Below are 14,014 nucleotides of genomic sequence, written 5' to 3'. Positions count from 1 at the left end.
TCAATTCTTAATGGCGTTTTATATGCAAATATTATTTACATAACTACTCCGAGAACTTTCAAATGACCTGTTATGTTTGTAAATTTTAATAGTCTCCACAATTGTGTGATAAATGTACTATAACGGAAGTGGCAGTGACTAAAGTATAAAAAATTTAAATAAATTGCTACATTAATAAAAAATATAACGCATGAAAATACATGTTATGTAACACTGAAACAATAAATAAGAGAATCAAATAGATTTGATGTAGTTACACTCTAACTTTAATCTTAACCATTATATTATTACAATTGTGACTGTTAGTGATTTTCTTTCTATTTATTATTGGTACATATATATATATATATATATAATTTTAAATAATTTTTTTTTATTTAAAATTGTAACGTATGACTTTGTAAAATAATTAACATTTTGCTATAGAGTATATTTCCTTCAAAAATAAAATTAAAATACTATGAATCGACCGACACCGGAATACAGCATTGATGCAGAAGAAGAAATCGTTATTTCTGGTATTGCGGGTCGATTTCCTGAAAGTGTTAATATACAAAAATTTAAAGAGAATCTTATGAACAAAGTGGATCTTGGTTCGAGCGATCATGGACGTTGGAATCATAGTAAGAAAATTGTCTTTTTATGTTAGGATATATTTGATCAAAGTATTAAAAATGAATTAAAATTGAATTTAAATTGAGAAAACTATATACAACTGGATTATTGTAGTATAATAATTGTGTGAACTTTGTATACTTCTTTCCAAATCGGTAAAATATATATTTATTTAATATTTAATAAAAGAGATAACGATAAATATAAATCTAGTTAATCAAAAACTTTTTATTATTTATTTGTTAATAAATTCATTTTTTATTCAGCGCTCAATATGCCTGATCGAATTGGTAAAATTAATAACATAGAAAAATTTGATTCACAATTTTTTGATATATCTACTACTGAAGCTCATATAATGGATCCTGCGACTAGAATGTTGTTCGAGCATACTTATGAAGCATTTATCGATGCAGGGATAAACCCAAAAGAATTATGGAATACAAGAACAAGCGTTATTACAGCAATTTCTATATCTGAAACTCGAGGACATATGCTTTTTGATGCTCAGGTAATACATTTAAATAATATATTATATAAATAAAAAATAAGAGATTTTATTGTAAAAAGTAAGACAATTTCATGCAAGACAGATGTTTTAAATATAAAAGTCTGTACATCTTTGTTGTATATGTTATGTATGTTGAGAGACAAAGAATAAAGAATTTGGTGACAGAAGAATAAAGGATATATATTTCAAAACGTACTGCATAACGGTCGGAGAAGATCTAACTCTCCGAGAGAATGACAGTCATGACTTAGGGTACATTTAATTCGCATTGAATGATCGCGTTGCATTTTGCTCAGAACGCCATGCGCGGATAGATAAACGTTCTCGGAATTTTACATTGCAAATATATTACAGTATAAATTATTAAAAATAAAATATTAAATATATTTATTTATTTACTTCAATATTTACAATATATTTAAAAACATATTATTGTTATTAGCTTTCTCAATTGCCTATGATTAAAAATTATATGCCAATAGCAAATGTAATTTCTCATTGGCTCGGCGTTACCGGACCATCACATAATATTGATACTGCGTGTAGTTCAAGTAATTATGCCATAGTAAAAGCTTATGAGTTGATTCGGGCTGGAAATTGCGACACAGCTATTGTCGCTTCCTGCAATCTGTGCTTTCATCCTAGAATACAATTTCAATTTTATCAACTAGGTATATATTTATTATATTTTAATACATTTCTATTTATAATTTTATTTTATGAGACAGGTAACGTTTTTATTAACTTCTTTTAGGAGTTTTGTCTTCTGACGGTTATTGCAAACCTTTTGATTCAGAAGGCTCAGGATATATGCGCAGTGAAACAGCCGCAGTACTATATCTGCAAAAGGCAAAGAATGCTCGAAGAATTTACGCAACCGTTGTGCATGGAAAAACAAATTGTGATGGTTTTAAAGCAGAAGGTATTACTTTCCCGTCAGTCGAAAAACAGAAATTGTTATTAGATGAATTTTACGAGGAATGTAAAATCTCACCCGATGAGTTGGCTTATATGGAAGCTCACGCAACTGGTACTTTTGCCGGCGACCCCGTAGAAACTATGGCCATTGACCAGTCTTTATGCGTTAAAAGAACTACTCCTTTATTAGTAGGCTCAGTAAAATCAAATCTTGGCCATTCTGAACCTGCAAGTAGTCTTTGCCATGTTGTAAAGGTATATATGTATTTCCAATAATTTTTGCAAAGTATGTAAATTGTGGTTTTTAAGTATATATATTTTCTTATAATACTTTTTATCAACTAGTCGCAATTATAATTTATATTATATACATACAAATGTTGTATATTATATACAACATTTTGTTGTAACCCGAGCCCCATTACAACATCTAAAAATATAACGGAATAGGACCTTGCAACACAATTCCAGTAAAGCTGCGTCAGCAGCTCACATTTAACAAAAGAAATGAAATAATTAAGTAAGAACAGATAATCGAGGAAAAAAGGTTGCGAGATCCTATTGCCGAAACGGCTGAAGTTGCATCGGCCCGGTAACCGAGTGACGGCTATGCAACCTGCTGACAACGTAAAAATAAGAGAACCTTTAAATACCCGCGGGCCACTGGTCGCGGGCAGTAACTCCTAAAGATAAGACGTGCAGTGACCGTTGCACGTAACGTAACTCCAGACGCGTGTCAACAACCGAAACCTCGTAGAGACGGGGACGCCGTTAATTCAACATAGAGTAGATTGTAGTAGAGTCTGTTATATCCCGAGCCCTTGGCAACAGAAGCCCGGGAATAACGTTGAAATGTCGTACGCGCGCGACCATTTAGCTTGATCGGCAGAATACCGCCGATCAAGGTAACCCGGTATTTCCGGCCGGGACGCGACATTCCGAGAACAGTCGCGGTTGTCACCCGCGATTCTGCTGATTGCTATGATTTTTGACATAGCAACAGCAGGGCATATATAGGGGCAGCCGTGGCCCGGAGAGTCAGTCGTGAATAGAAATTATAATTAAGTGAATCGCGTGAAGTGGCCAGCTGTAATTTGCAAGAGAAGGAAAATAAAGGAAAATAAAACAATTTAACAAAAAGGGGACTTTATTCCTGGCTCTCTGTTCCGGCCCAGCATACATTCATCTTTCCGGAGAACAAACCCCACGGCACCTAGCCGGTGCAACAAATCAAATAAAACGCAAGTGTATAAAAGAAATATAAAAAACCTTTATTAAATTTTGTACGGTTGTATAATTATCTCTACCGCGCCTTCCACCCTTCCGACGGTCCCGAAGGACGGACCCCGAGCACCGGTTGCGGTGCAACAGTTTGTTAATTAAAATATATATTACTGCTAATAAAATAAATGTGGTTCTTTAAAGGTACTACTAGCGATGGAAACGGGTATAATTACGCCTACTATACACTTCAAAAATCCACGAAAAAATTTAATTGGTGTTATTGAAGGAAGAATAAAAATTGTTACCGAACCAACTAAATTGCAAGGCGATAAGATATGTATTAATTCTTTTGGTTTTGGAGGGGCTAATAGTCATATATTATTGAAATCAAATTCGAAACAAAAAATTAATAATGGCACGCCGGATGATGATTTACCTAGGCTTGTCGCCGTGTCTGGACGTACGGAAGAAGCAGTTAAAACCATTTTTAATGATGTAAGTTTTGTTTGTTTAAAATTATTCTTTGAAAAAAATAGAATTATATATTTTTGTTATTGAATGCAGGTGCAAAATCGGTTAACAGATGCAGAATATATATCTTTATTACATCATATTCATAATTATAACATAGATGGCCATTTTTATAGAGGATTCATGATAACGAATTGTAAAAAAATTAAGTCTTATAGCTCAATTAGTAAAGTAAAACATTCTTTACATATAAAAAGGCCAATTTGTTTTATATTTTCGGGATTAGGATCTTAATGGTTTGGAATGAGTAAGTAAATATATTATTGCAAAATACTTAAATTAATTATGTTTTATACTAACAATTTTATGATTTTAATAGGTCGAGATCTAATGAAATTCCCAGTGTTTGCCAAGGCAATAAAAAAATGTGATAACGTTTTAAAATCTTACGGCATATTACTTACAGATATTTTAACAAGTGATAATAGAAATATTTGTGATAATATTATTAAATTGTTGCTGGGACTCGTTGGATTACAAGTAAGAAAATAATTTCTATTTAATTTTTTACTAATAAAATTATTTCAAATATTAATTCTTTATACTTTACAGATTGGAATAATCGATCTTTTAACATCAATTAGTATTGTTCCTGATTTTATAATTGGTCATTCGATTGGGGAAATAGTCTGTGGATATGCCGATGGATGTTTAACGGCAGAAGAAACGATTCTATCGGCGTATTTCATCGGCTTAGCGCTTTATGAATCGAAAATATGTAACAGTTCCATGGCTGAAATTAATCTTGAATTTGAAAAAATGAAAAATATATGCCCTTCGGACATTGATATAGCCTGTTATAATAGTTCGTCCAATTTTATTGTGAGCGGACCAACAAATTCTGTAAATGCATTTACCAGCAAGCTACAGGTATACTTATTTGCACATTAATTGTACCTTATTGTTATTTAAAAAATATTATTTGCTTGTTTTATTTTAATTATTTTGATGAAATGCTATTCTTATAATTTTTCTTTATTGTTTCAGAATAACGGTATTTCTGTAAAAAAGCTTTTCTGTGGTAATATACCTTTTCATAGTCGTTATATTGTCTCTGCGGCAATTAAATGTAAGAAATATTTAAATCGTGTATTATCGCAAAAAAAGTCTCGCAGTTCAAAATGGTTAACTACATCTGCTTGTGAATGTGCCAACGTATCTTTACCATTATGTACAGATTATTATATGAATTATTTCTTATCGCCTGTAACTTTTACAAAAGCAATACATTCAGTTCCGAAAAATGCAGTAATGATTGAGATATCGTCTCACAGTATTCTTCAACATATTATAAAAGATTCATTACGCTCCACAATAACAAGTGTAGCGTTATATACACCGAATACCGAAAATAATAATATTGAGACACTTTTAGAAGTCATTGGAAAACTTTATATTGCGGGACTACAACCACAAATTGCAAATCTTTATTCGACGATACAATTTCCTGTAAGCCGCGGCACTCCAATGATTTCTCATCTTGTAAGGTAAATAGAAAAATGCCTTATTTAAATATACTATAATTATATTAAACCAATTTATTAAATTAACAACGTTTGCAGATGGGATCATTCAAAAAACATGTTTGTAATGTCTCATAGCGAAAAGAAAATTATTAACGAAAGAGAAATTATTTTTAACATCGACACAAATGACGAAGAATTTCTTTACTTAACAGGTCATGTCATTAATGGGAAAAATTTATTTCCTGCTATGGGATATATTTTCTACATTTGGGAAATGTTTGCATCACTAAATAAGAAAGAATATACTGAAATGCCTATTATATTTGAAGATATAAATTTTATTCGCGCTACAGTGCTAACACAACAAAATAAGATCGAATTAACTTTTTCGATTCAAAAAGGTGATTGCGTTACGTTCTTTTTTATTAGATTTATAATATGTTATACTTATAATAAATTTAAATTTATGTTTAGGTAGCAATAGGTTTGAGATTATTGAAGGACACACCACAATTGTTACCGGAAGAATACGTATTCCAACCAGCGATGAAAATACAAGAATATCTGCTAATTCAACTAAATATGTCGTTGATGGAGAAATGAATAATAAAGACATTTATAAAGAGTTAAGGCTTCGTGGATACCAATACAGTGGCATATTTCGTGGATTAAACCGTGTCTCAGTTACGAAATCAAACGGCTCCATCGCTTGGGCGTTCAACTGGATAGCATTTATGGACAGCATGTTACAAATGATGATTCTGGGACAGAATACGAGAGATCTTTTGGTTCCAACAAGAATTTGTAAATTAACAATCGACCCAAAATATCACCTACATCTAATTCAGAATACTTCAATTAATAATAGACGTAAGTAATATAAATTATTCAGCAAGTAACATATATGCGTTCAAGCTTTTAACAATTTAATTGTATTTAAAACGTTTCAGAGCTTCCTGTTAATTATTACAAGCATTTAAATGCTATAACATCCGGAGGAATAGAAATTTATGGAGTTGTAGCTACATTTATACCTAATCGATTAAAAACAGTTAATATCGTTCTTGAAGAACATACTTTTGTTGCTCATCGTGATTTAGAATCATCTATATCGCTACAAAATGCAATAAGAATGTCGATACACCTTGCACTTGAATGTTGCAACATGTTAAATGTTAAAATTATCGAATTTCTTGATACCGATGATAAATTAACATCAGAAGATTTGAATTCTCCTCTCATTAATAAAATTCTGAGCGACTTGCCTCAAATTCGACATGAGACCAAACTTGTTACGAATCACAAAAATCTTCAAAATATTTCATTACCCGACAATACTTCTGTAACGGAAATGACTAAATTATCGAAAAATGAAAATTGTTTAATGGTCTTTTGTTTTAATATTTTAAAAAAGAATAAAGAGGAACTATATAAGCAGCTATTGTCTCTGTTAATGCCTCAAGGCTTTCTACTGACTTTGGAAGAATCTACTGACTGTGAATATTCGTATTTAAAAAAATATAAGTTAAATATTATAATAGAGCGACAGATAAATAACAAGAGACTTTTATTATTAAGAAAAACGCAAAATGTTGAGAAAAATCAGTATCATGTTGTACATGTTAACAATTACGATTTTACATGGGTAGATACATTGAAATCAATTATAAATATGCAAAATAAATCTGATAGCGATAAAAATATAATACTGGTTGCAGAAAAGAATTTTGAAAGTGGATTACTAGGTCTTGTTAACTGCTTACGAAAAGAACCAGGTGGTGAAACAATTAGAAGTGTATTTATTCAGGATAGTAAAGCACCTGCTTTTTCTCTACATGAGCCGTTATATATGAAGCAGCTGCTATTGAATTTGCCAATTAATGTTATACGTTCTGGAAATGTATGGGGATCTTACAGGCATTTTCCATTATCAGCATTGGAACCAAAATTCGTACAGAATGCTTATATTAAACAGAAGGTACAATAAAAATGTTATTGCAAGTTTAATTATAAATAATAATTAATTATATTTATTCACAACAGGTGCAAGGAGATATGAGTACATTGTGTTGGACAGAAAACAAAAAGCTTGTTGAAAATGAATTTAAAGATCTTGTTAATGTTGTTTATGCGTCACTTAATTTTAAAGACATTATGTTAGCGACTGGTAGACTTACAATTTCCACACTATATGATACACCGCATGATTTTGAGAATTCTCTTCTTGGTATGGAATTTGTTGGTTTTAACACGCATAATGAAAGAATAATGGGAGTATGTTTAAACGGGTAAAATATAAAATATTAATACATATAAATTAATAATAATATATATAATAAATATTAGACATAATATAAAATAAATGAATCAACTTATGGTACATTTTAATGTTAAATATATAGATCTAAATATTTTTTGCAGAGGAATAACAAACGTTATTTTGGCTGACAAATATCTCAAGTGGGTCATACCAGATAAATGGACAATGGAAGATGCAGCAACTGTTCCAATTGTGTACAGTACGTGTTACTATGCTTTGTACATAAAGGGTAAAATGAAAAAAGGAGACAAAGTGTTGATTCACTCTGGCACTGGAGGCATTGGTCAAGCTGCAATATATCTTGCGCTTTCCGAAGGCTGCGAGGTATTTACTACAGTTGGAAATGTCGAGAAACGGCAGTTTATTAAAAATACCTTTCCATCTATTCCTGAAGATAATATCGGAAATTCTAGAGATACAAGCTTTCAACAGATGATTATGCAACGTACAAATGGTCGTGGAGTGGATATTGTATTAAACTCCTTGGCTGAAGAGAAATTGCAAGCATCTGTTCAATGTTTAACAAACGGTGGTTATTTTCTGGAAATTGGCAAATTTGATATGTTATCCAATACTGCTTTAGATATGTCTATATTTAAAAAAAATATCAATTTCTGTGGTGTTTTATTGGATAAATTATTTTTTGCAACTGCAGAACAGAAGTTAAAATTGTCTAAGAAAATAACAGAGGGTTTAGAAAATGGTGTTATTAAACCGCTGAATAGAAAGGTTTTTGAAAAAAATGAAGTCGAAGCTGCTTTTAGATATATGGCAAGTGGAAAACATATTGGCAAGGTACAATTTTATTATATATATATATATATATATATATATATATATATATATATATATATATTTAATAACATTTCTTTAATTTATAGATAAAAAAAAATAGATAGAAAAAAAATTAATAATATTTTATGTTTCGTTTAATATAAGTAACATTAATTAAAAACTTTTTAATATTATTGAATTATTTAAAGGTTTTATTTCTTGCAATATTAACAAAATAAATTAAATTATAAAGTACCTAATATTAAAATTAATAATAAAATATTAATTATTTACAGATAATAATAAAAGTTCAAGAAGAAAAAGGGTTTTTTAATAATCCTTTACTCGCTTATCCACAATATTATTGCCTAGAACACAAATGTTATATTATTCTCGGTGGACTAGGTGGCTTTGGTTTAGAACTAGCAGATAAATTGATTAATCGAGGTGCGAAAAAGATAGTTTTCACATCAAGAACCGGAATTAGAACGGGTTATCAACAATCAAGAATAAATCTTTGGTGTTCTTATGGTGTTGATGTGCAGATTCTTACGATTGATGATAATGTAACACATGAAAATTGTAAAAAGATATTAGAGTTTGCCGAGACAAAAGGACCAGTGGATGCGATATTTAATCTTGCAGTTGTTTTGAATGATTGTATATTTCCAAATCAATCCGTACAAACATTTAAGGATTCGTTTAAATCAAAAGCATGGATGACGAAGCAAATAGACGAATTGTCAAGAATTATCTGCCCGCAACTTCGACATTTTGTTGTATTTTCCTCCGTCTCGTGTGGAAGAGGAAACGCAGGCCAAACGAATTATGGAATGGCTAATTCCGTAATGGAAAGAATATGCGAAAAACGTGTGAAAGAAGGATATCATGGTTTGGCAATACAATGGGGAGCTATTGGCGATGTTGGGCTCGTTGCAGATATGCAAGAAGAAAATAAGGAATTGATAATAGGCGGTACATTGCAACAAAGAATATCCTCTTGTTTGGATACATTAGAAATATTTCTGCTGCAAGATCGATCTATTGTAAGCAGTATGGTTGTTGCCGAAAAAAGAAATGTTAACAAATCATTGAATATTTATGAAACAGTTGCTCAGATAATGGGTAAAATTAATTTAATATAAATCTAAACAATAGTGTAATAGTATAAAAATTATAAAGCGATTGTGGACTTAGAAATTAATAAATATATATTATTTTGTTACTTTATTTCAAAACAGGATTAAAGAACACAAATGCTGTTTCACCAAAAGTTCCTCTAGCTGAAATGGGAATGGATTCAATGATGACAGTTGAAATTAAGCAAACATTAGAAAGAGAATTCGATATTTCTTTGACAACGCAAGATATAAGAATGCTAAATTTCTCTAAACTTAAACAAATGGCAATTACACCCGAACAAAGAAAAATATGGGACTTAAGTGAAACTGATACAAATAATTTGTTTCAAAAAATGGAAAATTCAGATTTTGTTCCAAATATACTTATAGAACTTGTTACAAAAAAAGAGGTTAATGGAGACAACATAATATTCGTGCCAGGAATCGATAACTGTTCAAAAGTATTTAAATTCACATCATCAGAAATTAAATATACAGCAACGTGTTTGCAACATGGTGTACTTAATATTCCTAATGAAAGTCATTCAGTGATGAAATCAGCCGCTTATTTACTGCCTGTAACAAATTTTGCATTAATTTAAATTTTTATATAAAATACATGTTTTATAATTTATATAAAAACATATAGAAAAACAAATAAATTTAAAAAATTACATTTTTTTAATATTATTGCTACTTATACAGAGTGTCTGAAATAAAACTTCAAATATGAAAACTGTGGGTAGGGAATCAAATTTGGAGACAAAAAGTCCTTTACGAATTTGTAAAATTTGTAACCATTACTGAAAAAAAAAATTAATTTGTATAACGCATGAGCGACAAGGAAGATGCGGGTGAGTGAGCGCGACAAACGAATAGCTAAAAATGGCACCGTCGTCTGTCGCGCTCACTCACCCGCATCTTCCTTGTCGCTCATGCGTTATATAAATTAATTTTTTTCAATAATGGTTACAAATTTTACAAATTCGTAAAGTCTCCAAATCTGATTCCCTATTCACAGTTTTCATATTCGAAGTTTAATTTTGGACACCCTGTATACTAATTCATATTTATTTGTTTTAGCATGTATTAAAAAAATAAAAAATCAGAAGGAATTTTTCATAGTGGGTTATTCATATGGATCACTAATTGCCATTGAATTAGCAAGATTATTAGAAGCTAATAACTTGTTAGGACGATTAATACTAATAGACGGAGCTCCTGATCTATTGAAATTATGGATAAATAAATTGATGCCTGCTACATCATTAAAAGAATTACAAAATCTAATAATTCTTCGGTTATTAAAAATGTATACTAAAATTGACGAACAAGAGGTAAGTATAAAATAAAATAAAAATAAAAAATAAAATTCTAAAGAATATATTTAATATTTTATTCTTATTATATAAAAATTATTCATTAAAGTTTATTGTCATTAAGAATTTAATAAATTTTTTTAACTTTGATTGATAAAATGCAAATATTATAAGCCACATAAAATACAAATTTTTTATTTGCAGTTAATGTTGGAATTGAACAAATGTAACACTGTGGAAGAAAAGTTAAAAATAGTTCACACTCGTTTCCCGATGGTCATAAATATAAATACATTGACTACCGAAAATCAAAGGCTAATGTATTTTACGGTTTATAATCATATAATTGCTATACTAAATTATAATATATCTTCGTTACCTCGCCTCAAATCACCTATAACATTGTTGAAACCCACATTTCCAATTATTTCATTTCCAGAAGAGGATTATGGTCTGCACAGGGTAAATTCAATTTTGATTAATATTTCTAAGCTAGTAAAATTTAATATACATATAAATAGCTCTATAACAAAAAATTATTTTTCAGGTCACTGAAGGTAAAATTCAAGTGCATTCCATCGAAGGTAATCATATTACAATAATGAGCCACGATAAACTAACATCAATTATTAAAGAGTGGATGAAAAATAATAACACAGACTAATATTATATAAACGTGATAAATACATTACTATAAACATTTATATTATAATAAATAAATAAATAAATAATTATTATATGTATATTAAAAAACTTGTAAAAAATTATGAATATTTACAAGGATTGTTAAGCAACTCGGAAATTTAAAAAAATATGATACTTTATGTGCATGTAAAGTAATTCATCTGTAATACAAAACTATTTTTTGTTTGTGCTAAATTTCAAAAAGGTGAAACCACTCCTTACAAATGGAAGGGTTTTTTGCTTTTTTTCGATATAACTCGAAAACTATTTAAGATATCAAAAAAAGTTTTATACAAAAGTTTTATAGTAAAAACAACTATATTTAACTGCAGTAACAGAATTAAATAAAAAAATTTTTTTAACAAAATTGTTTATAAAAATACAAAAAAAAATTTTTTTTTTAAATTCTATTATTGCAGTTAAACAGAGATGTTTCTGCCATAAAATTTTTGTATAAAACTTTTGATATCTTTGTTACATCGTGGTACGGTGCGGTTGTGGGTCCGTTCGCCGGAACGTGTGCCACACCGTTGAGAGGAACCGGGTGTGGGTTAATAAAGACTTTCTTTGGAAAATGTGTTACACTGTTTATTTCGTCGTCGTTACACTCGATACGCGTTACGTTACTTCTGATAAGAATGCCCGCAACGGCTTCCGAGCCGTCGCTCATATACTCCGCCGAGTTGCAACCTCAGCGAGTTTCGGCCGCGGTGGTTGACCGGAGAGGTTCGTCAACCGCACGGGCTTATTTTAATTGTTAAATATAGGTTCATCGTCTTATTTCGACATCGGGCGATAATCCCGAGGTTCTTGCCCGATTGCGAAAACGCAGGCGATTTCCGGAATGGTTTGCAACCAGAGCGCATTCTTCAGAGTGCTGCTCAGGTTACAACATTCCTCCCCCTTTGGGGAGAAAGGAGTCGGGGTTCGTATTTTTTCCGACTCCTTTCTTTTATGGTTGCTGCTCGGCCGAAGGTTTGCGTTTTTTACATTTTCTTAAAACTAGTACAACGGCGAATACAGTTATCGTAATTACACTTAATATTGCGCTTGTTTCTGTCGTATAATATATTAATATTTTCGTATTTATAACGTGGTAATTATTTTCTAGGTCTTTATTCATTTCGTCTAAATCTACGCTTAATTGTAATAATTCGCGCTGATTTCTTATGACAGGTTTACGCTGAATCTGCCTAAGTGCGTTAGTAATTACTGCGGTGTTATTCGTACGTATTGATGCGTGAGTGAAATTGTAGGTGGGAATATGCGTGCGTATTTCCCTTCCCCCCATCGAGGAATGCGTCTGTATGGTGACGTCTGGCGTGATTAATTTGCATACGCCGTTTATTTTAATTATGCCTGTGTGGCTTATTTTCGCCCTTTTTACCGGCCTGTCTTTACAGCGTATTTCTATTGATTGTGTGTCTACTGTAGAATAAATCCATGCTTGAGGTTCATTCAATGTTATCCACAGGCTTACGTTTGATAATATATATCGTGTTTTGCATGACGTTGGTCGCATTACTGGTTCTATTAGTGCGGTGATTTTGCATGGTGCGATATTTGATACTTGATATGCTGGGTAGCTATTTTCACATACGAAGTTGTCGCGATTATTTTTGCAGGTTTTAATTTCTTCCGCGCTTAATATTATGTACTAATTATTATCATTATCTATTGCTATATATTCGTCGGTGGTTTTAATTATTTTAAATAAGTTCGAGTGGTCGTGTACAGGAAATACGGTAACCTTTTTTAGGCTGTATTTAACGTAGTTTACTATTGGAAATTTTAACACTGCTACGAGTGTACAATAGCTTTGATAATACATTTTGAATAAACAATATTTTTCAATGGTGTTCCAATTAATTTGATTTATTTTGAAGGGGAAATGGGCTCCTCCTGACAAATGCGAAGTGGCTTCTAATAATTCTGAGATTATGTCGTTTATCGGTAATAATCGAGCGTTTAATATTCCTGTTTTTGCGTGAGTAATAAAGTCAATCGTGTCCTGCAAGTCGGTCAGTAAATCATTTGTCAGTATTCTCAGGTTGTTCATATATTCGGTTACCTCTAGCTGTTGCGTTACTGTATCTAATTGCTGACTCAGGAATGTCGTTGCATTCATTACAATGCGATCGTGGTGCTCGAGTATAGTTTCTAATTTCTGTATATGACCAATTGTACTGTTGATTATTTTAATTTGGTTTTTTGCTACGTGTTGTATTGTCTGTTGATTTGCATTTAATAATTGTAATTGTTCCGTAATTCGCTTATCGTCTTCTGCATCCATTACACCGAACAATGTTTTCGCGGCTGAGCCTATTATATCTAGTAGGCCACTTTTTGACCCTTGGTTTTCGTACAGAGATGTTAATGCATTTAATGCGGTTGTAACCTTATTATTCTGCTTACAAACTATAGAATATAAATTGTGACATTTTTGTTGTAACATTACGCCGTTTACTTTTTCGCGGATTTTAATACACATATTTTCTGCTTCTGTCATTTGTTACGTCAAGAAGGTTAAT

At 31.0% G+C, this 14,014-nt stretch overlaps 1 protein-coding gene across 1 annotated transcript; it reads left to right on the top strand.

Moving 5' to 3' along the window:
- Positions 1-460: 460 nt before the first annotated feature.
- LOC139108206 (fatty acid synthase-like) lies at positions 461-11,668 on the top strand. The gene is given in 19 exon segments (XM_070666297.1): positions 461-623; positions 882-1,126; positions 1,569-1,797; positions 1,881-2,299; positions 3,470-3,763; positions 3,833-4,046; positions 4,119-4,279; positions 4,352-4,669; positions 4,787-5,286; positions 5,362-5,666; positions 5,740-6,135; positions 6,216-7,243; positions 7,309-7,553; positions 7,687-8,380; positions 8,656-9,484; positions 9,601-10,054; positions 10,502-10,817; positions 11,004-11,261; positions 11,347-11,668. Coding segments are annotated over 19 exon segments (7,185 nt in total). The 3' UTR covers positions 11,464-11,668.
- The last annotated feature ends 2,346 nt before the right edge of the window (positions 11,669-14,014 follow it).

This window comes from Cardiocondyla obscurior, linkage group LG14, assembly GCF_019399895.1.
Source record: "Cardiocondyla obscurior isolate alpha-2009 linkage group LG14, Cobs3.1, whole genome shotgun sequence".
Taxonomy (NCBI): Eukaryota; Metazoa; Arthropoda; class Insecta; order Hymenoptera; family Formicidae; genus Cardiocondyla; species Cardiocondyla obscurior.
Note: the sequence above shows the minus strand (reverse complement) of the source record. Positions and strands in the feature narration are given on the sequence as shown.